Here is a 22,146-nt window from a genome sequence, read left to right as displayed (position 1 = left end):
CAGGAGAGAATGAGGGAGGGGCCGGGCGTGAGGTTCGGCTGGGGAGAACCCAGGCAGGGAGGGCCTCCGGCGGCCACGGACGCCGCTTTGCCATTTTGGGCGTTTCTGGGGAGGACAAGGCGTGCAGGAAGCGCAGTCATCTCAAGCTGACCTCCAAGGTTACCGAGTTCGAGGGCTGGGAGCCGGGTCTGAAAGCCCCGACCCGCCTATGGCGCAGGGACTGTGGGTCCAGCCGGCCGCTTGGCCCCCTCGCTCGGCGCCGGTCCAGGCGCAGCGCTCGGGCTCCGGGGACCGTGAGATGCGGCGCAGCCAGCTTAGCTCGGGGTAGCAGCCACCCCAGCCCGGGTGCCGCCCGGCCTGGTCCGCGACTTCGGGAGGGTCCGGTCCTTCCCCCGGCCCCCACGCCTGGGTGAGGCCCTGGGCTTCTTGCCGGTGACCACGCGGCCAGGGTGGCCCCCAGCCCAGGACGGCGCCCAAGGGCAGCCCAGCCCCATCCCCGCGCCGCGGGTTCCGGAACCGAGGCGCGGGACGCTGGGACTCTCTGCCAACATGGCGGCCCCGCCCGGGCGCCTCCCCGGGTCCCTAGTGTCTGGGTCTCCCGTGAGGGCGTGGGCAAAGTCGGTGCAGCCAGACGACAGGAGGCGAGAGAAGCCCAGCTCCAGACCCATGAGGCGAACCACGTGGGAGACCCAGACAGCGACCACGCCCCAGGCGAACCAAGGCCCGCCCCGTTGCTACAGCTACGCTCCGAGCACACCTGGCCAGGCGCTGCCGGACGCATGCGCAATGAACCTGAGGGCAGGGCGGAGTCGCAGCAGTTGTCTGACGCAGTCGCCGTAGGACGCAGCCCCGTACGCTGGAGCGCAGCGGAGACAGGCGCGCGCGCAGTGGGCGCAGAGACGCAGCGCACGCGCAGTCGCGTATCCGTGTGATGGGCGGGCTGTTGACGGCGCTGCGATGGCTGCCTGCGAGGGCAGGAGAAGCGGAGCTCTCGGTTCCTCTCAGTCGGACTTCCTGACGCCGCCAGTGGGCGGGGCCCCTTGGGCCGTCGCCACCACTGTAGTCATGTACCCACCGCCGCCGCCGCCGCCTCATCGGGACTTCATCTCGGTGACGCTGAGCTTTGGCGAGAGCTATGACAACAGCAAGAGTTGGCGGCGGCGCTCGTGCTGGAGGGTGAGGGTCGCGCCGGGCTGACTGGGGCCCGGGGCTGCTGTGCCCGCCGCCCTCCCAGACTGCGGCTCCGAGCGGGACCTGGGCGGGCGGACTCGACTCCCCAGGCGCCGCCCTCTCCACCCCTTCCCCGCAAAAAGGGGCAAATGTGCGTTCCTGGTCGGGGCAGCCGTGGGCGGCTCGCCTGCAGCGGTCTCAGCGGCCCGAATTCTGCGGGGCGGTGGTGGGAGGAGGGCTCAGAGCCCCAGCAGGTTTTCTGGGCTTCGTTTGCTTTTCTGCAAGGTCCTGGCCCAGGCGCCTGCCCCTCTTGGAGCGGAAACCGGAGGTTCCCCGTGGTGTATGCTCCCCTCGGTACAGTGAGAAATGAGCCCCTCTTGATTGACTCCTGGTGTGTTCGTGGTGGTCTGAGACCGAAGGGCATTGATAACTTAACCACATGCGGACCTATGCATCGCCTGGGCGGTGCCTGGGCTACATCTGTGGGAGTCGCAGGAGTCCTTCTCCACTGTTGATGAAATGTGACAGAAATGTTTCTACTTTTTTCTTATCCTCGTCTCATCTGCACCACTGTATTAATGACATCTGTAGTATTGTCCCAGCAATGTTCCTACTCCCTGCTGAGAGGGAACTTCTCCCCATTCAAAATAAATAGAGCTGGCTGGGCACGGTGGCTCATCCCGCGTTCCACCCACTACACTCCAGCCTAGGTGTAACAGAATGAGACCCTGTTTCCAAAAAAAAAAAAAAAAAGAAATAGAGCTGAACACTGGATCTTCCAGAAGAATTCCTTATTGTCCTCACAGTTTGTGACAGTTGAGACGTTCCGTGTGATATATTCAGTAAGAAATGTCATTCTCTGTACCTCCCTTAGAAATGGAAGCAACTGTCGAGATTGCAGCGGAATATGATTCTCTTCCTCCTTGCCTTTCTGCTTTTCTGTGGACTCCTCTTCTACATCAACTTGGCTGACCATTGGAAAGGTATCAGAAACACGTGTACTTGAAAATGATATCTGTTGAGGGTTGATTGGGCAGAAGCAATCTTGCATTCTACCTTAAACAGCTCCAGGAGGCATATATGGCAACGAATTGGCAAGAAATCAAGATAAAGAGAAAGGTAGAGCTGTATTTAACCACCTGGCTAGAACACAGATGTTAATTTGATGCTGTCTGACTACTTTCTAGGTCTCTGGTGTAAGTACTGATATGTCCAGCCTCCCTTATAGAGTAAGTCAGCTGGTGGGCTTGAACACTCAGCCTAAATAACCACACAAATTTCGTAGCACTCATTAGCGTGTGTTTGGAAAAGACCAGGCAGAGTTCTGGTGAGGACGTGGAGAATCTCTTCTCACTTGGTCTAAGATGCTTCTCTTTGGAGCAAAGCTAAAGGGCTCCTGCCCACCTGCCACATGCTGAACGTCCCTGAATGGAAAATAGGAAGGCAAAAGATGTGGGGTTCTGTGTTATGGACAAGGACACAAACTGCCAAGTGTTTTGAAAAAGATTTCATTCCCTTGGGACATTGTTGAATTCATTTCAGTGACTATCAGGTATCATAATGTTGATTTGTAATGGATAGTGCCTGTCAAGTGTTTTTATAAAGCAATTTAAATCTTTTGTAGGCCTTGTGGCATATTTGAAATAAAATAGCTTCTGTTATTCAGCTCTGGCTTTCAGGCTAGAGGAACAGCAGAAGATGAGGCCAGAAATTGCTGGGTTAAAACCAGCAAATCCACCCGTCTTACCAGCTCCTCAGAAGGCAGACACCGACCCTGAGAACTTACCTGAGATTTCGTCACAGGTACTTTGAGCAAATGGTGTGGTGTTATAACTGGGGTTCAATCCAGAGGCATTTCAAACCATTGAAGATTGAGAAGAATTATTTTCCTTTACCATTTATTACCATGTGTTTACCTCTCTCTCGTTTTGGACTGGTCGGATAATACTTGGGGAAAGAGAGGCGTAGTCTTTGCTTCATTCTTCTTGAAGACCAGCCATGGCCAGTTCCTGTTTTACTTCTGACTGTGCAGTGTTGAATAAGACAGACCTGTTTCCTCTCAAGAGGCCACAGCTGGTAGGAGAGGCTGGTGAGAAGCCAGGCACAGATGGGCAGAGGCAGGTGGCACATGGTGTACATCCTATGTGGAAAAGAGCAGGGCGCTGGTGAAGAACAGTGGCTGGTCCTGAGGGTTCAGGGGAGGCCGAGGCACTGAGGGCAAGATCTGAGGGCTGAGAAGCTGCTGGCACCGGGCAAGGTGGGGAGAGGCAGACTTGAGCCTGAGTGAAACTGCCTGAGGCAAGGAGGACCTTGGCATATGCGGGAAGGTGAAATTCCCAGGGCTGGGAGAGGGAGCAGGGGTTGGCTCAGTCCAGCTGTGGTCCTGCAGGTCCTGGAGGCAGCATGGAGGGTTCAGTTGATGTGTGCGGGAAGATTTTGGCGTGGACTAGAGGTCTGAGATGTTTACTGTGAAACTGCTCTGGCTGGGTGGAGACACAGTGGAGGGCAGGAGGCCAGGAGAGCTACCTGGCTGTGGGAAAAGCTGAGTGGGGGGAGGAGTGCTCCGCAGGAGTGGGCCTTGGGAGAAGGAGGGCAAGTCCCCGGGTGGAGGGGCCAGCAAAGGCTGTGCAGGCTCTGGCTTGGGGACACTGAGGAGCTCCATTTTGGATCTGCCCACTGTGAGATGCCTGGGAGGCGCCATGGAGACCTTGGTGGGCAGGTGGTGCCAGGATCAGAGTCTGCCAGGGGAGACAGGTTTTAGGAGTCCCTAGGTATAGGTGGTTTGTGTCCTCTGGAAACGTTGGAAGAAGGGGCCAGGCCTAGTCCTGGGCACCACCAGGCTGAGAAGATTGGGGTCAGGGAGGAGGGCAGGGGGAGTGGAGACTGGGGATGGGTCAGGAGGCAGCTGGAGAACCAGGAAAATGTCCTGTCAGTGAAGGTTTGGTTCAGGAAGAACAGCCAAATCCCCGACGCCGTTGAGAACACCAGGGTGGTGCTGACTGGTGTGGCTGCTCGGAACCCTTAGAAGGCCCTTAGGGCGTTAGTTACTGTTGTTGGTACATCTGTGATTGTGTCTAGCAGGTGTGGGAGTGCCTTGGGAGCTTCACCTGTGGCCAGAGTCCTCAGCGCCAGGTGGACTTCCCTGCAGGGCTGTGACAGGGACAGACAGCGCTTTCTAACAGTGGCCTTGGGAGTGGTAACCTGCCGAGGAACAGCTCCTGGGCTGGGGAGATGGAGGCAGGCTGCTGCCCACTGGCTAAGGATTGGGCATTGGGGCATTGGCCCCCATGAGCTTGGGCCACCCTCAGACTGCCGTGGGGGTGTTTTGATTTTTTTTTTTTTTTCGAGGCGGAATCTCACTCTGTCGCCCAGGCTGGAGTGCAGTGGTGTGATCTCAGCTCACTGCAACCTCCGCCTCCCAGGTTCAAGTGATTCTCCTGCCTCGGCTTCCCGAGTAGCTGGGATTACAGGCGCCCGCCACCACGCCCGGCTAATGTTTGTATTTTTAATAGAGACGTGTTTCACTATGTTGGTCAGGCTGGTCTCGAACTCCTGACCTGTTGATCTGCCCACCTCAGCCCCCCAAAGTGCTGGGATTACAGACATGAGCCACCATGCCCGGCCCTTTGATTTCTTTAACAAGAAAATGTGTCCTTTTAAAATTGCTATAAGCTCAATAGAGAGGGGATGGACAGTACCAAAAAGCAGAAGGAAGCAAGCCCACATTCTCCTTTCAAAGGCAGCATTCCTGTCGCTGAGCAGCTTCTCCAAGGGTGGTCTAGCCGGGCAGAGGGTGTAGGGTGGGAATTGGCCCCTAGAAGGTGCCGTGCCTGATGGGAGAGTCCTGCTCTTGATTGGCCATGGGGCCACTGCTCCACACTCTTCGGTGTGAGGATTTCTGCCTTTGACCAAGGTCTTTGTCTACAAATTGAATTTTCCTGACTTGAAAGCCGACAGGTGCTTCCTTTCCTTCTTTGGTCCTTCGTCTCCTTTGCATATGGAGTATCATAACTGCCTGAGAGCAGACTGTGGTATTTTTTCCATTGAAAGATGTATTTCCACCACTCACAAGTGACCCATAAGCCAGTACCTAGTGTCCAGGAGCAGCTGGGGTGGTGGATGGTGAATATTTCTGTCTTTCTCAAGCATCGACTTGGAGACATCCTGCCCTCCAGGGATCACTTGCACTGCCTCTCCTGTTCAGACCCTGGCACTTGTCTAGACCTGGTTAGGGATGAGGCTGTGTTTAGGCCAGATCCCTTTCTGTTAACATTTCACTTTGATTGATTTCAAATTTTTTTGTTTTAAAATTATATATATATATATATATATATATATATTTTTTTTTTTTTTTTTTTTTTTTTTTTTGAGACAGAGTCTTCCTCTGTCTCCCAGGCTGCAGTGCAGTAGCGCAATCTCAGGTCACTGCAAGCTCCACCTCCCGGGTTCACGCCATTCTCCTGCCTCAGCCTCCCGAGTAGCTGGGACTACAGGCGCCCGCCACCACGCCCGGCTAATTTTTTGTATTTTTAGTAGAGACGGGGTTTCACCGTGTTAGCCAGGATGGTCTTGATCACCTGACCTCGTGATCTGCCCGCCTCAGCCTCCCAAAGTGCTGGGATTACAGGCGTGAGCCACCACTCCCGGCCTTAAAATTATTTAATAGAGATGAGGTCTCACTATGTTGCCCAGACTGGTCTCCAACTCTTGAGCTGAAGTGATCCTCCTGCCTCAGTCTCCCGAAATGCTGGGATCACAGGCTTAAGACACCACACCTGTCTGATTTCAAATGTTATAGGGGCTTAGGAGAGAAAATGGGAACATTGAGAAGGTATAAAGGGGAATACACAGCCACACATTACCCCTGTTCCTAGTCCAACTCTTAAAACACTTGGTATATGTCTTTCAATTTATGTGGCTGGGTATGGTGGCTCACACCTGTAATCCCAGCACTTTCAGAGGCCAAGGCAGGCAGATTGCTTACGCGCAGCCTGGGTAACACAGTGAGACCACCATCTCTACCAAAAAAAAAAAAAAATTAGCCAGGCACGACATGCCTATAGTCCCAGCTACCTGGGAGGCTGAGGCGGGAGGATCGCTTAAGCCAGGGAGGTTGAGGCTACAGTGAGCTATGATCCAGCCTGGATGACAGGGAGACCCTGTCTCAAAAAATAATAATAATAATTTTATTTGGATAAACACATGTATACATCATTGAGGGTTAGGGGCTGGATTGGTATTTGGATACACACGTGTGTACGTAATTGAGGGTTAGGGGCTGGATTGGTCCCTGTTTCTTTTTTTATGCACATGAGAATATTCCCTTTCATACAGATTTTTATAGCTCTTCTCCATTGCTTGGATAAACCATCATTTTCTAAATCATTTATCTGTTGATTCTTTCTTCATTTGTAAATGTCCCCATTACATCCGTTGTACGTAAACTATTAAGAGTTAAAGGTTGTGAAGATTTTGATGTCCTATGACGTGTATCATGACAAACTATTCCCGAATTTGCTTCCCCTGCTACGGTGCTGAGAGTAGCAGTCAGTGGTGCCATGGCAGCACTGGGCATTCTCATGTCGGCAATGTTTCCAATGCAACAGTCAGAAACTGGTGCCTGCTTTTCGTGGACGCTTGTGTGTCTTGCCTAGAAGCAGGGACACTTACAGGAGGGGAGAGGTGATGAACGGCCCTATGTGCTCCCATCCCGGAAGCTGTCCGTGTCCTTTGATGAGTCTTAGGACTTGTATATTTTCCTTTATTATCGGTATTCCCTTTATTATTAGTGTGACTGTTGTGAGTTAGAATATTTCATCCTTTACCAAGTGTGCTGCTTATGACTTCATCCGGCTTAGAAATTAGTCTTAGAGAACTTTGCTATATAGTAGCAGTAATCAATTAGAAAATGTTATTGAAAAGAGATCTCAGGAGGATGCAGTGGCTCACACCTCTAGTCCCAGCACTTTAGGAGGCCGAGGCAGGCGGATCACTTGAGGTTTGAGGTCAGGAGTTTGAGACCAGCCTGGCCAACATGGTGAAGCCCCATCTCTACTAAAAATACACAAATTAGCCAGGCGTGGTGGTGCGCACCTGTAATCCCACCTACTCAGGAGGCTGAGGCCTGAACTGGGAGGTGGAGGCTGCAGCAAGCGGAGTTCGCACCACTGCATTCCAGCCTGGGTGATAGTGAGACTCAGTCTCGAAAAAGAAAAGAAAAGTGATCTCCATCACAATCACAAGAAAAGAATGCCACCAAGTTCATAGGAATAATCCTGATACTAAAATATATAAAGTCAGTATAAATAAAAGTACAACACTCAAGGTATTTGAAAAGACCTAAATAAGTAGACATTTTATTCTTCTGCTATGAAGATTTAAGCAGTGGCTCACGCCTGTAATCCCAACACTTTGGGAGGCTGAAGCGGGTGGATCACAAGGTCAGGAGATTGAGACCATCCTGGCTAACACAGTGAAACCCCATCTCTACTAAAAATACAAAAACAAAATTAGCCGGGTGTGGTGGCAGGCACCTATAGTCCCAGCTACTCGGGAGGCTGAGGCAGGAGAATGGCGTGAACCTGGGAGGCGGAGGTTGCAGTGAGCCGAGATCGCGCCACTGCACTCCAGCCTGGGCAACAGAGCAAGACTCTGTCTCAAAAAAAAGAGAAAAGATTTAAGTTCTCCCTAAATTCATCTGTAAATCCATTGACTCCCTATCAAAATTCCAACCTCTGTTTTTAAAGATGATTTTAAAATTCATATGGAAAGAAAATTTGGGAGTAAAACTCAGATGAACTTCCCTACAAGATCATAAAACTGTGATCATTGAACCCATAGTGATTTTTTTTTTTTTTTTTTGAGACAGAGTCTCACTCTGTTGCCCAGGCTGGAGTGCAGTGGCACAATCTCCACTCACTGCAACCTCCACATCTCGGGTTCAAGTGATTCTCCTGCCTCAGCCTCCCAAGTAGCTGGGATTACAGGGATGTGCCACCACGCCCGGCTAACTTTTTGATTTTTTGTAGAGGTGGGGTCTCACTTTGTTACCCAGGCTGGTCTGGAACTCCTGGGCTCAAGTGATCCTCCCGCCTCGGCCTCCCAAAGTGCTAGGATTACAGATGTGAGCCACTGCACCTGACCCTCATAACGGTGATTTTTAAGACTAGGTGATCTTAGTGACATAATTCTAATAGTTTCTTCCGACCTTCCACTGTGGACTCAATAGCAGGGAGATGAAGAGGACAGTGATTGCACGACCTGGTGGGGAAGAGACTAGAGAAACACAGTGGAACTAGTGGCTCACATCTGTCATCCCAGCACTTTGAGAGGCCGAGGCAGGCAGATTGCTTGAATGCAGGAGTTCGAGACCAGCCTGAGCAACATAGTGAGACCCCATCTCTATTAAAAGAAAAAAACAGGCTGGGGCCAGGCATAGTGGCTCATGCCTGTAATCCCAGTGCTTTGGGAGGCCGAGACGGGTGGATTGCTTGAGACCAGGAGTTCAAAACCAGCCTGGCCAACATGGTGAAATCCTGTCTCTACTAACAATACAAAAAATTAACCTGGCGTGGTGGCGGGCGCCTGTAATCCCAGCTACTCGGGAGTCTGAGGCAGGAGAATCACTTGAACCCAGGAGGCACAGGTTGCAGTGAGCCAAGATCACGCCACTGCACTCCTGCCTGGGCAACAAGAGTAAAACTCTGTCTCAAAAAACAAACAAACAAAAAAAACAGGCTGGGCATGGTGGCTCATGCCTGTAATCCCAGCACTTTGGGAGGCTGAGGTGGGTAGATCACCTGAGGTCAGGAGTTCGAGACCAGCCTGGCAAACATGGTAAAACCCCCTTTCTACTAAAGATACAAAAATTAGCCAGGTGTGGTGACACGCGCCTGTAATCCCAGCTACTTGGGAGGCTGAGGCAGGAGAATAGTTTGAACCCAGGAGGTGGAGGTTGCAGTGAGCCAAGATTGCACCATTGCACTCCGGCCTGGGTGACAAAGCAAGACTCTGACTGGGATTACAGGCGTGCGCCACCACGCCTGGCTAATTGTTCGTACTTTTAGTAGAGATGGTGTTTCACCATGTTGCCCAGGTTGGTCTTGAACTCCTGACCTCAGGTGATCCACCTGCCTCCCAAAGTGCTGGGATTACAGGCGTGAGCCACCGTGCCCAGCCATAAGTAAGCATTCTTTCCTTTTTTAAAAAAAAAAGTGGAACAATCTAAATATCCATCAGTAAAGAAGTACAAAATTATGGTTCGTGCCGGGCATGTTGGCTGCAACCTGTCATCCCAGCACTTTGGGAAGCCGAGGCAGGAGGAATTCGTGAGGCCAGGAGTTTAAGACCCGCCTGGGCAACATAAGGAGACCCTGTCTCTATAGTAATAATAATAAAAATTAAGGTTTGGTAATACCACAGAAAACTGAGGCCATAGGAGAGAATGGATTTGCCTCTAGACTCACGTAGGAGGACCTAAGCCTCAGTCCGTGACACGGTCTGCAGCTTTCCCATGCTCCTGTTCACGTGGGGAAGGGAGCAGAGGACGGGGCTCTATGCCTGCAGGTGTGGAAACGGGGAACGGGGTGGTGGAGGGTGGCTAGAAGGCCCACATCATACAGCGGGGGGCACCTGGCAAGGGGAACCCAGCTCCATATGTCATCGGAAGCTTTGTGCTTTGTAGTGAGGATGTGGGTGCCTGCCTCACTTTGCAGATGACTGTGCGGGAGGCCTGGGGACCCAGAGGTGTTGCTGGAGCTGGTGTTTGCTGCAGCCCTTTGTTATTAACGCTTTAGGACCTGTGAGAGTTTGGAAATATTCCCACCGTGGGAGGGGCTTAAGCGCTTTGTCTGGGGCCGTTTAGCCAGTCGGCAGTGTCCCCAGGCTCCTAAGGAGCTGTCTTCTGAAGCTGCCTGTCGTATTGAAAAACGAAAGTAATTTAGTCAGAGGTCAGCTCAGTCTGTGAGGTGTGGGCTGCACCTGAGGGCGTCCCATAGAGGGAAAGAAGGGCAGCTCGCAGACACCCCGTGATTTCCTGTGTGACCAATTTCTCTACAGAAGACACAAAGACACGTCCAGCGGGGACCACCTCACCTGCAGATTAGACCCCCAAGCCAAGACCTGAAGGACGGGACCCAGGAGGAGGCCACAAAAAGGCAAGAAGCCCCTGTGGATCCCCGCCCGGAAGGAGATCCGCAGAGGACAGTCATCAGGTACAGAGCGCAGGGCAGGCTGCACGCCGCCGCTCAGGGCTTTATGTTCCGAAAAACAAGATCGCGGAAACGCATTGTGTCTGAGATCTATTTTCCTTTGAAACTGACAGTGTATGCTCTGTAATCTGTCCTCATTAACCTTAGATTACAGAATCGAATTTTTAAAACTGGAGGTCAGAGCTAAATTAGGTCCCCGATAATGTCCTCATGGTATGCAGTAACATTTCAGAATGTTTTGTGTGCGTGTGAAGGGTGCACAGGTGCGTGGGGATGGGGAGCCAGGCTCAGAGGTGGACGCTGGCTGCCTGGGCCACCTCCTTTCCCGAGCCCCATCTGGTCGAACAGAGAGCGGAGGGAGAGGGAGTTGCCCGGTGCCCAGGCTCCCAGGGTGCTGTCCTCTGCCCGGTTCGTCAAGTCCAGGTAGTGGATCCCAGTGAAGCTTCGGTGCTGGAGGCGTCTCAGCCTCGTTTCCGGCTCCATGTTACGCTCTTAGAAACAGAGTTGATTGTGGTTGAGGCGGAAGGAAGGGTTCCCCACAGATGTCCTCTCTCCTCTACAAAGTGTGGGCAGAGCCAGGGCCAGTGAGGGCTGCTGTGCAGGAGCAGCCTGAGACAAGCGCTGTCCGCCGTGAGAGATGGGCTCCGAAGAAACGGGCCCAGAGGCCCTGAACTCAAGCGCGTGGTGAGAGGCGTGGACATGTGCATGTGAGGGGTCCTCACGGCCAGGAGGAGAATTTGAGGGCCACTGTGCTCTAGTTAGCGTTGGCATGAATGCAAGGACGCTTTACTTCCAGAGCAAAAGAGGATTTGACCTCAGCTTGTCAGAAGTGCCACGTTTGTACTCCCAGCATGTAAGCCATCTGTGGTTGTAAGAGGCCTTTTGCTGATCCTGGGACAGATTCACCACGGGGCCCCAAGAGAACGCTCGGGCCCAGCCACAGTTAGGAGGTTGTGCGGCAAGCCCTCTACACAGCCTCATGGCTGTTCCTGATGGCCACCGGACAGAACTCTGGATGGGGAGTTTGAGTGGCCATGCGTCTCGTGTGTAGGGACAGCCCCTGTCTGTGTGGCCATCTCCTGGCATCCTGGGGCCACCTCACTGTCACTAGTGCTCCTGTTTGGATGAAAGATTCTCTGGTCCTCCACCATAGAGGCCCCCCGCCTCCGGCCTCTGCAGAGGTATTTCTCACGATTCTCCAAGCTCTGGTCTCTGACCTCAGGCCAGCCTTGACCCTGGAGCAGTGCTGTGGTCTTGGCTCTCAGGCACGGGAGCTCAGGACTGAACTGTGTGTTTCCTGCCACTCAGCAGCCTGCACCTCAGGATGATGGGGCCGCTTTGGGTGCAGGGCTGTGCCTTGGCCGTGGGTATGGAGCGTGGGGGTGGGAAACATGGAGCCACAAATGTTTGACGGCAGCTGACGCCCTTCCTTCTCCCCCGAAGCTGGAGGGGAGCGGTGATCGAGCCTGAGCAGGGCACCGAGCTCCCTTCGAGAAGAGCAGAAGTGCCCACCAAGCCTCCCCTGCCACCGGCCAGGACACAGGGCACACCAGGTGAGGCCACACCTGCACCCCTTCCTCCCCAGGCGCTCAGGGGCTGGTGGCTGATGGGTGCAGGCTTCGTCTCAGCCGTGGTGGGTGGCCCCCCCGCCCTGGTGTGCACCTTGCCCTTCAGCATCCCCCTGCTGTCTGAGTCCTCACAGGCTCTGCAACCTTGGTGACACCATGTGGCTCTTGGCCTGCTGTCCCTGAGCACATGGCTGCAGAAGAAGGTGTGTGTGGGAGGTTTGTGTCTGGGCCAGGCTGCCCCACGGGATCCCTGGAGACTGCTGCCCGTGCTGTGTCCCCTGTCTCGGCCTGGCCAGTCCCAGGCAGCTCTGGGGGCCACTTCATTCTCAGCACCATTTGTTGGGGGCCTCCCAGGTGCGGGCCTTCGGCCAAGCTCGGTGCATGACCTGAGGCCTCTTTCAACCTCATGACACCCTCTGACACGATAAGCCACTCACCCTCCCGTTCTCCAGACAGAAAAGCAGGGCTGAGGACAGCCACCCCCAGAGTCGTTTGCTTGTCTGTGGGGGCTCACGGCAGGTCGCTGAGTCTGGAGCCCTGCTCTCATCACGCCCCCCAGGTGTCTCTGAGGTGGGGAGGGAGCCCAGAGCCGGGACTCCCAGCCCCGGGCCTGTGAGGGATGTGTAGCAATCTCTGCGGCATTAATGAGGGCAGAGGCAGAGGCAGAGGCATAGGCATGCCATGAGCACAAGGAGGCCTCAGAACCTTTCCTGAGAGGACGTGTGGTTTGGTGCCGTTACACACGTGTCAATCCACACATTAGTCAATGTTGGCCGGGCATGGTGGCTCACACTTGTAATCCCAGCACTTTGGGAGGCTGAGGTAGAAGGATCTCTTGAGTCCAGGAGTTCAAGACCAGCCTGGACAACACAGTGAGGCCCCATCTCTACCAAAAAAAAAAAAAAAATTATATATATGTGTATATTTGAGACAGTCTTGCTTTGTCACTTCACTGCAACGTCTGCCTTCTGGGTTCAAGCAAGTCTCCTGCCTCAGCCTCCCTAGTAGCTGGGATTACAGGCACCCGCCACCACACCCGGCTAATTTTTGTATCTTTAGTAGAGACGGGGTTTCGCCATGTTGGTGAGGCTGGTCTCAAACTTCTGACCTCAGGTGATCCGCCCACCTCGGCCTCCCAGAGTACTGGGATTACAGGCGGGAGCCACCGCGCCCAGCCAAAAAAATTTAAAAAAAGAGTGAACGAAGGGACTGTAGCGCGTGTGCACAGTGCGATTCCCGTGGAGCACCTGAAGCCCACGTGGCAGAAGGAGCGTGTGTGAGTCAAGGATGTTCGTCGCGAGGTCTGCACCCGTCCGTGTTTCACATTCTGAGTTGGCACCACACTCACCCACGTCTCCACAGGCTGTGCTCACTGTGCCGTCCCAGCGCCCTTGGGGCAGCCACCCTTGTCCCTTTGGCCAGAGGCCACCGAGGCCCAAGGAGGGTGTGCCTGCCCAGGCACCAGGTGGAGGTGCATGGGCCCCAGGCAGGCGGTCGGGTGACAGGTGCCGTCCTGTGCAGTCTCCAGAGGTCTCAGGCCCTTGGCAGGCTGTGTTCTCCCTGGGGGCTGCTGCAGCCTCTGTGGCCCTGGCCTTTACTGTGCCCACCACCGCCCTTCCCGTCGTCCCAAACCCACCGTCATCTTTGCCCCACGGGGGTCACAGCGGTGCTCTGCCCGAGGGTGTCCGTCTGTGCCGACGCCAGGACCACGTCCGCCATGGCCTGTGCTCTCTCCCCCCTACTAGTGCATCCGAACTATCGCCAGAAGGGCGTGATTGACGTCTTCCTGCATGCATGGAAAGGATACCGCAAGTTTGCATGGGGCCATGATGAGCTGAAGCCTGTGTCCAGGTCCTTCAGTGAGTGGTTTGGCCTCGGTCTCACACTGATCGACGCGCTGGACACCATGTGGATCTTGGGTCTGAGGAAAGGTACCTGGTGCTTTCTGGGGAGGGGCTGAGCCCTCCGTGTGGGCCTCGTGTGCTGAGGCAGAGTGTGGGTTGCACACGGGGTGAAAGCTGCTCTTTGCATCTAACCATGGGTTTTCCCTTCTCCTGGGTGCGGGAGTGGACGTGCTGGCTGTGGTCAGTTCCTGTTCTTGTCCAGCCACCCAAGGCACACACAGGGCCGCTGTCCCCGGACCTCTGCAGGAGTTGAGTGTGGACTCTTTGGGGGACGTCCAAGAGACATTTCCAGGCTGTGCTTCTCTTGCAGCTGGGGGTGGTGGGATGAGTGACTGTGGGGCCCCGCTGGTCCCAGATCTCAGCAGCGTCCTTCATAGACCAGCACATCACTTTGAATTGGGAATATGTGTCTTCGGTTATTTAAGCGATATTTTAAACATTTGCCTAATTTTTTGAATAGGTTGAAGACCACCAGTAAATGACGTGTGCAATTTTTTTGTGTCGTAGCCTTTGATTGTGACCCGTTGGTGGTCATAGCAACTGCACTGCTGACTCCGTTTTATTAGCAAATGTTGACGACTTCAAGATTTACCCCCTTGAGACAGGAGGTGATATTGAAGCCCTGCAGGGGAACGATAACGCCCCAGACGTGGGTTTGGTTTTTTGTTTTTGTTTTTTTGTTTTTGAGATGGAGTCTTTCACTGTCTCCTGGGCTGGAGTGCAATGGCGCAATCTCGGCTCATTGCAACCTTGGCCTCCTGGTTTCAAACGTGGGTTTTTTGGAGACAGAGTCTAGTGGTGTGGCCCAGGCTGGAGTGCAGTGGCACGATCTCAGTTCACTGCAGCCTTCGCCTCCCGGGTTCAAGCGATTCTCATGCCTCACCCTCCCCAGTAGTTGGGACCACAGGCATGCGCCACCACACTCAGCTAATTTTTGTGTTTTTAGTAGAGATGGGGTTTTGCCATGTTGTCCAGGCTGGTCTCTAACTCCTGGGCTCAAGCAATCCACTTGCCTCGGCCTCCCAAAGCGCTGGGATTACAGGCATGAGCCACCACGCCCAGCCAAATGTATTTTGAAGATGGATAGATAATAGGAAAACGTTGGAGCCATCCATTTGTCTCTGCATCCTTTACTGTTTTGTGTCATAGAATTTGAGGAAGCCAGGAAGTGGGTGTCGAAGAAGTTACACTTTGAAAAGGACGTGGACGTCAACCTGTTTGAGAGCACGATCCGCATCCTGGGGGGGCTCCTGAGTGCCTACCACCTGTCTGGGGACAGCCTCTTCCTGAGGAAAGCTGTAAGTGTCTTGGGGTGTCCTGCAGGGAGATAGTGGACTCGCATTCAAGCAGTTACCCCTTTAGTGGACTTGTGGGGACGTGACTGTCTTCCTGTTTCCTCTTCAAATGCACTGGAGTCTGTTTCTGAGCTCATATTCGTGAGCTGATGAAGCCACTTTGATCACCACTGGCCTTGTAGAGACATTCACTCAGTGCAGAGTGATGCCCGTTTCCTTGCTGCTGTGTTGACCCCAGAGAGCCTTCAGTGTCTCCACTGAACTGCGTGAAAGGGTGTAGACGAGGCCTCTGGGTGACCTGAACGTTGGTTCTCTGCTCTGCTCATATACCAGGAGGATTTTGGAAATCGGCTAATGCCTGCCTTCAGAACACCGTCCAAGATTCCTTACTCGGATGTGAACATCGGTACTGGAGTTGCCCACCCGCCACGGTGGACCTCCGACAGCACTGTGGCCGAGGTGACCAGCATTCAGCTGGAGTTCCGGGAGCTCTCCCGTCTCACAGGGGATAAGAAGTTTCAGGTAAGGGGGCAGGCTTTCTGGCTGGACGCGCCTCCCCTGGAGCTACCTTTTGCTCATCACAGCAGGTACTGTGTGTGCGTGTATGTGCGTGTGTGTTTTCAGGTTTTTTATTGTGATAAAACACACAAAACACACCACCTTAACCATTTCCAGGCGTGCAGGTCGGTGGTGTTACATTCATGCTGTTACAGGCGTGCAGATCGGTGGTGTTACATTCACGCTGTTGCAGGTGTGCTGGTCAGTGCTGTTACACACATTCATGCTGTTGCAGGCGTGCAGGTTGGTGGTGTTACACACATTCATGCTGTTGCAGGCGTGCAGGTTGGTGGTGTTACACACATTCATGCTGTTACAGGCGTGCAGGTTGGTGGTGTTACATTCATGCTGTTGCAGGCCTGCTGATCGGTGGTGTTACATTCATGCTGTTGCAGGCGTACGGGTCGGTGGTGTTACACACATTCATGCTGTTGCAGGCGTGCAGGTCGGTGGTGTTACATTCACGCTGTTGTGCAGCTATCACTTTGATCTCCAGAGCCCTTTTCATCTTAAAACTGAAGCTCTCCCATCACACAGTGACCCTTCATGTCCCTCCCCAGTCCCTGGAAAACACTGTTCAGCTTTTTCTTCCTGGACCTCATTGTGTGGAGTTCCTCATGTGAGTGCAGTCACACACGATTTGTCCTTTTTTTTTTTTCATTCGTTGAGACAGAGTCTCATTCTGTCACCCAGGCTGGAGTGCAGTGGCGTGATCTCAGCTCACTGTAACCTCCACTCCCAGGTTCAAACGATTCTCCTGCCTCAGCCTCCCAAGTAGCTGGGATTACAGGCGCCTGCCACCACGCCCAGCTAATTTTTGTGTTTTTATTAGAGACAGGGTTTCACCAAGTTGGCCAGGCTGGTCTCAAACTCCTGACCTCGTGATCCACCCGCCTCGGCCTCCCACAGTGCTGGGATGACAGGCGTGAGCTACCACACCCGGCTGATTTATCCTTTTATTTGGGCTCCTTTCACTCAGCGTCTTTAAGCTTCATACGCGAAAGACGCTTCAGAAATTCCTTTTTCAGGCTGAATATCTGCGGCGTGGCTAGGCCACTTTTTGTTTAATCCTCCCTCCTGGTGGACAGCAGGGCTGTGCTGTTTTGGTTGCTGTAAGTGCGGGTGCACACACCTGCCTGAGGCTCTGCTTTGTTGTGAGCGCGGGTGCACACACCTGCCTGAGGCTCTGTTTTGGCCGTTGTGAGCGTGGGTGCACACACCTGCCTGAGGCTCTGCTTTGTTGTGAGCGTGGGTGCACACACCTGCCTGAGGCTCTGTTTTGGCCGTTGTGAGCGTGGGTGCACACACCTGCCTGAGGCTCTGCTTTGTTGTGAGCATGGGTGCACACACCTGCCTGAGGCTGTGCTTTGTTGTGAGCGCGGGTGCACACACCTGCCTGAGGGTCTGCTTTGCTTCTTTTGAGTAGCAGAAATGGAATCGCTGGATCACGTGGTAATTCATCATTTCGTTATTGAGGCCCCACCATACTGTTTCCATAGCGGCAAAACCATGTCACATTCCCACCAGCCGTGCCCAGGGCTCAGCCTCCACGCCCTTGCCAGCACTCGCTGCCTTCTGTTTTGTGGGCAGTGGCCATCCCCATGGCCCTCACATGGTGGTTTTGATGTGCGTTTTTCCCAAGTGACAAACGGGGCTGGGGATTAGTTCATGTGCTTATTGGCCATTTGTACATCTTCTTGGAGAAATGCCTATTCAATTCGTTTGCCTTTTTTCTTTTTTGAGACGGAGACTTGCTCTGTCGCCCAGGCTGGAGTGCAGTGGCGCGATCTCGGCTCACTGCAACCTCCACCTCCCGGGTTCAAGCGATTCTCCTGCCTCAGCCTCCCGAGTAGCTGGGATTACACCCACCACCACACCTGGCTATTTTTTTGTATTTTTAGTAGAGATGGGGTTTTGCCATGTTGGCCAGGATGGTCTGGAACTGACCTCAGGTGATCCACCCACTGGCCTCCCAAAGTGCTGGGATTACAGGTGTGAGCCACTGTGCCCGGCCTCTTTTTACTTTGTTAATGGTGTATTTTGATAGATAACAGATTGTCATTTTCATGAAGCACAGCTGGTCAGTTTATTGTTGCTCATGTATTTGGCCTCATGTTTGAGTCCCTGTTTTTAATCATGAGCTGGACACAGCCCTCTTTAGAGCAACTGTGACCACTTGTGGTGAGAAGTGCAGCCCACACCATCCACGTGAGGCTCCCACACGCCATCCACGTGAGGCTCCCACACGCCATCCACGTGAGGCTCCCACATGCCATCCACGTGAGGCTCCCACACGCCATCCACGTGAGGCTCCCATGCAGACGTTTAGAAGGCGTTTTCACTGCAGCTCAGAAAATGGCCCCAGGCCCCCATGGGCACCCCCATGTCACCAGGGCCTCTGGTTGCTGCAGGTACACAGGGATAGGCAGCCAGGCCTCGAAGGCGCTGGGCATGGGTTTGGGTGTCTGCGTTGGGTAGAGACCCGGAGCGCCCTTGCTGGGCGTGCCCTAACATCCCGGTACCCTGTGCCCCTCTGTGGGCCAGGACGCCTGGTGCTGCCAGCTGGGCGTGAGCCCTGAGGAGCTGAGGGTGGCTGTGACTTGGAGGATGAGTGGGAGCTGACCAGGAGGGCGTGGAGCCGGGGCGTTTAATATCATCAGGAGCAACACTGGGCTCAGAAGGCAGGCACACTTGCCGTCCCTCCAGAGCCATGGCTGATGGCCAGGCCTGGCGGGCTCTCGTGAGGACAGTGCCTGTGGTTGTCAGATGCTGTCCCTTCGAGCAAGGGATGAGAGCCATCCTGAAGACGGGTCAGCTCTGTGGTGACCACCCGTTGGGAGCAGTGACATTCCGGTACATTGCACTGGTGGCTGTGTGGCTGCGTGGTGCGGCCGCCAGGAGCCATGTGGCGACGACAGCTGTGGGCTGGGCACAGAGCTGTCTCTGCTGGGAGTCAGTCAGTGCTGGGGTGAGGGGAGGCAGAGCTCACAGAGCCCCTCTACAGCTCACCCTGCAGCTCGGCCCCGGGCAGTAAACCCACCATCCCCTTTTCTGCCGCAGGAGGCCGTGGAGAAGGTGACACAGCACATCCACGGCCTGTCTGGGAAGAAGGATGGGCTGGTGCCCATGTTCATCAATACCCACAGCGGCCTCTTCACCCACCTGGGCGTGTTCACGCTGGGCGCCAGGGCCGACAGCTACTATGAGTACCTGCTGAAGCAGTGGATCCAGGGCGGGAAGCAGGAGACACAGTGAGGCCCGGCCCGCTGCCCCCAGCTCCCGCGGCTCCCCCGTTCCCGCAGCCCCCCACTCCTGCTGCCCCCAGCTCCCACGGCCCCTGCTCCTGCTGCCCCCCGCCACGCTGTGTGTCAGGAAACCGCAGCCGTGCCAGGCCTGGCCCAGGCATTTATGTGGAGGGCGTATTCATTCACTTCTCACCGTGGCCTCTGTGGGGGTGAGGGGGGCATCTTCACTGAGGGCCATGGGCTGTGCAGGGTGGCACCTTCTGTCCGGCAAGGGCCAGGCCTGCTGTACTTGTGTGGGCCCAGGATGTGCCTGTCCCTGGTGCCCCACGGGAGCTGATGCACCGTCCTGGTAGAGTGAGGTGACTGCTGGTGTCCACAGGCTGCTGGAAGACTACGTGGAAGCCATCGAGGGTGTCAGAACGCACCTGCTGCGGCACTCCGAGCCCAGTAAGCTCACCTTTGTGGGGGAGCTTGCCCACGGCCGCTTCAGTGCCAAGATGGTGAGTGTGTCTGCGGGGCCTTCCGGCCGCCGCCCCTTTTACCTTGGCTTCCAAGGTGCCTGAGTCTCGATGTCAAAAAGAACAACGAAATCCTGGCCATGGCGCCCACGTGGAGGCCCTGGGTGGACCGTGGCTGCCTGGCCAGGCCTGTCTTGGCAACAGGGCAGTGAGGCCTTGTGTGGCACCTGGGGTGGGCAGGGCTTCCCCAGGGCAGCTCCCTCCCCGTGCCTGGTGTGTAGCAGGTCCTCGGGCGGTGTGTGGGGGCCGGGTTGGAGGGCCTGGACCAGGCAGCTCCGCTGTTCCATGCCAAGTGCCCTCGCGTGGCCTCCCCTCCCAGGGTACCAGGGCCGAGGCAGCGCTGGGCTCCCACGTTGGCTGCCCGTGCAGCTGCAGGCTGAGGGCAGGGCCTGGGATCTGGGGCTGAAGAGACCCTCTGATTCCAGGACCACCTGGTGTGCTTCCTGCCAGGGACGCTGGCTCTGGGCGTCTACCACGGCCTGCCCGCCAGCCACATGGAGCTGGCCCAGGAGCTCATGGAGACTTGTTACCAGATGAACCGGCAGATGGAGACGGGGCTGAGTCCCGAGATCGTGCACTTCAACCTTTACCCCCAGCCGGGCCGTCGGGACGTGGAGGTCAAGGTGGGCCTGGGCCTGGGTCGGGGTCCATCAGGAGGAGGGTGCTGGCAGGGCTGGCCTTGCCCTGAGCTCTGCTCCGCCCACAGCCAGCAGACAGGCACAACCTGCTGCGGCCAGAGACCGTGGAGAGCCTGTTCTACCTGTACCGCGTCACAGGGGACCGCAAGTACCAGGACTGGGGCTGGGAGATTCTGCAGAGCTTCAACCGATTCACACGGGTGAGCACCTGTCCTCGCCCCGCGTGGTCATGGCCACCGGGCCACAGGCACGGCTGGGCTGTGGGGCTCAGGCTGGCTCCGCTCTTGGTGGTGGCTGTGGCCTGGGTCCGGGAGGGGCGGGCTTGCTGCAGCCTCGGGGTGGCCACACTGCAGCTTGGGGGCCCTGGCATCCCCATCCCCACTGAGCTTCATGGTATGTGGGACCCAGAGTACTTGGAGGGGCTGGGCACCCCTCATTTTCATCTCTCAGGGCCTGTCTAGGGAGGGTCTCCGCTGTGGGCCCAGCATCCCCCCAGTTTAGGAGGCACACGCACCCATGACTGGGGCGCCACCCCTCTGTGGACCAGGCCCTGTTTTAGGTCACGCCCTCCACGCTGGAGCCGGAGGAGGCCTGAGTGTCACCTCCTGGCTCTGCTGTGACTTTGGCCTGAGGCCCCCGCTGCCTCCGCTCCCACCGTCTGCCCTGTGACCTGTGCCCTGTGCGGCAACTGTGAGGCCCCCTGAGCCCAGGTTCTGGGGGAGGCGGTTTCTGTCATGGTCACTTGAGGGTTGTTGGCATTTCCAGGTGGGCTCTGGTGGAACCACACAGCTCGCCTGGGGCTGGCCATCATCCAGGCGCCCTCCACCCTGAGCTTGCGCTGGGGGCCACATTCACCATGGGGTGGAGAGTGCTTCGGTGATGAGGCTGAGGGGGGTGCAGGGTGCCCCCCGTGTGGTGACGAGGCCCTGGCTGCTGCGCAGGTCCCCTCGGGTGGCTATTCTTCCATCAACAATGTCCAGGATCCTCAGAAGCCCGAGCCCAGGGACAAGATGGAGAGCTTCTTCCTGGGGGAGACGCTCAAGTATCTGTTCTTGCTCTTCTCCGATGACCCAAACCTGCTCAGCCTGGACGCCTACGTGTTCAACACCGAAGCCCACCCTCTGCCTATCTGGACCCCTGCCTAGGGTGGATGGCTGCTGGTGTGGGGACTTCGGGTGGGCAGAGGCACCTTGCTGGGTCTGTGGCATTTTCCAAGGGCCCACGTAGCACCGGCAACCGCCAAGTGGCCCAGGCTCTGAACTGGCTCTGGGCTCCTCCTCGTCTCTGCTTTAATCAGGACACCGTGAGGACAAGTGAGGCCGTCAGTCTTGGTGTGATGAGGGGTGGGCTGGGCCGCTGGAGCCTCCGCCTGCTTCCTCCAGAAGACACGAATCATGACTCACGATCGCTGAAGCCTGAGCAGGTCTCTGTGGGCCGACCAGAGGGGGGCTTCGAGGTGGTCCCTGGTACTGGGGTGACCGAGTGGACAGCCCAGGGTGCAGCTCTGCCCAGGCTCCTGAAGCCTCAGATGTCCCCAATCCAAGGGTCTGGAGGGGCTGCCGTGACTCCAGAGGCCCGAGGCTCCAGGGCTGGCTCTGGTGTTTACAAGCTGGACTCAGGGATCCTCCTGGCCGCCCCGCAGGGGGCTTGGAGGGCTGGACGGCAAGTCTGTCTAGCTCACGGGCCCCTCCAGTGGAATGGGTCTTTTCGGTGGAGATAAAAGTTGATTTGCTCTAACCGCGATGTCTCCTGTGTCTGTAGGGGTCTCCATGACTGGAAAGTCTGGGCAGACGTTGGGGAGAAGGTGTTTTTCAAGTCACGTCTCAGAATTCGGTTTGCTGAGACTGCACTCTAGCTGTCCCCTGCTGGTGGGCAGGGGGAGGCCACGGGGAAGCTCCGTGTCCCTGGCCCCACGGGGCAGATGCTTGGCGGGAGGCATCCTTGCGCCTGCGTTTCACACAGGGCCTGTTTCCCTGCAGGGCTGGCACTGAGGCGCACAGCTGAGGGATACACGGGCCCTCAGGTCAGGCAGCTCCCAGCA

At 55.7% G+C, this 22,146-nt stretch overlaps 1 protein-coding gene and 1 non-coding gene across 3 annotated transcripts; both read left to right on the top strand.

The window, feature by feature from the left end:
- Positions 1 to 518: 518 nt before the first annotated feature.
- Positions 519 to 21,842, top strand: MAN1B1 (mannosidase alpha class 1B member 1). Of its 2 annotated transcripts, XM_001135997.8 has the most exons (13): positions 519 to 1,176; positions 2,045 to 2,153; positions 2,837 to 2,973; positions 10,228 to 10,382; positions 11,823 to 11,932; positions 13,693 to 13,878; positions 15,001 to 15,149; positions 15,480 to 15,668; positions 18,765 to 18,955; positions 19,329 to 19,449; positions 19,893 to 20,090; positions 20,174 to 20,305; positions 21,047 to 21,842. In XM_001135997.8, exons 1-13 carry the CDS (start codon positions 958 to 960, stop codon positions 21,248 to 21,250), a joined length of 2,100 nt encoding a protein of 699 aa, XP_001135997.2. In that variant the 5' UTR covers positions 519 to 957; the 3' UTR covers positions 21,251 to 21,842. The 2 variants fall into 2 exon arrangements, with proteins under 2 accessions (XP_001135997.2, XP_016817709.2); XM_016962220.4 differs by lacking the exon at positions 21,047 to 21,842 and having other exon boundaries at positions 535 to 1,176; positions 20,174 to 20,652.
- On the top strand, positions 8,344 to 8,429 carry LOC112204463 (small nucleolar RNA SNORD62). Its single transcript, XR_002938107.1, has one exon. It is a non-coding gene; the product is annotated as a small nucleolar RNA SNORD62 (small nucleolar RNA).
- Positions 21,843 to 22,146: the final 304 nt, after the last annotated feature.

The sequence above is a fragment of the Pan troglodytes genome, chromosome 11 (genome assembly GCF_028858775.2).
Source record: "Pan troglodytes isolate AG18354 chromosome 11, NHGRI_mPanTro3-v2.0_pri, whole genome shotgun sequence".
Lineage (NCBI taxonomy): Eukaryota > Metazoa > Chordata > Mammalia > Primates > Hominidae > Pan > Pan troglodytes.
This window is presented reverse-complemented; position numbering and strand designations above follow the sequence as displayed.

Coding starts and splice junctions, on each gene's coding strand:
- MAN1B1 (XM_016962220.4), top strand. CDS start 958: ATGGCTGCCTGCGAGGGCAGGAGAAGCGGAGCTCTCGGTTCCTCTCAG. Junction 1,177..2,044: donor GGCGGCGCTCGTGCTGGAGG/GTGAGGGTCGCG, acceptor TACCTCCCTTAG/AAATGGAAGCAACTGTCGAG. Junction 20,091..20,173: donor GTCGGGACGTGGAGGTCAAG/GTGGGCCTGGGC, acceptor CTCCGCCCACAG/CCAGCAGACAGGCACAACCT.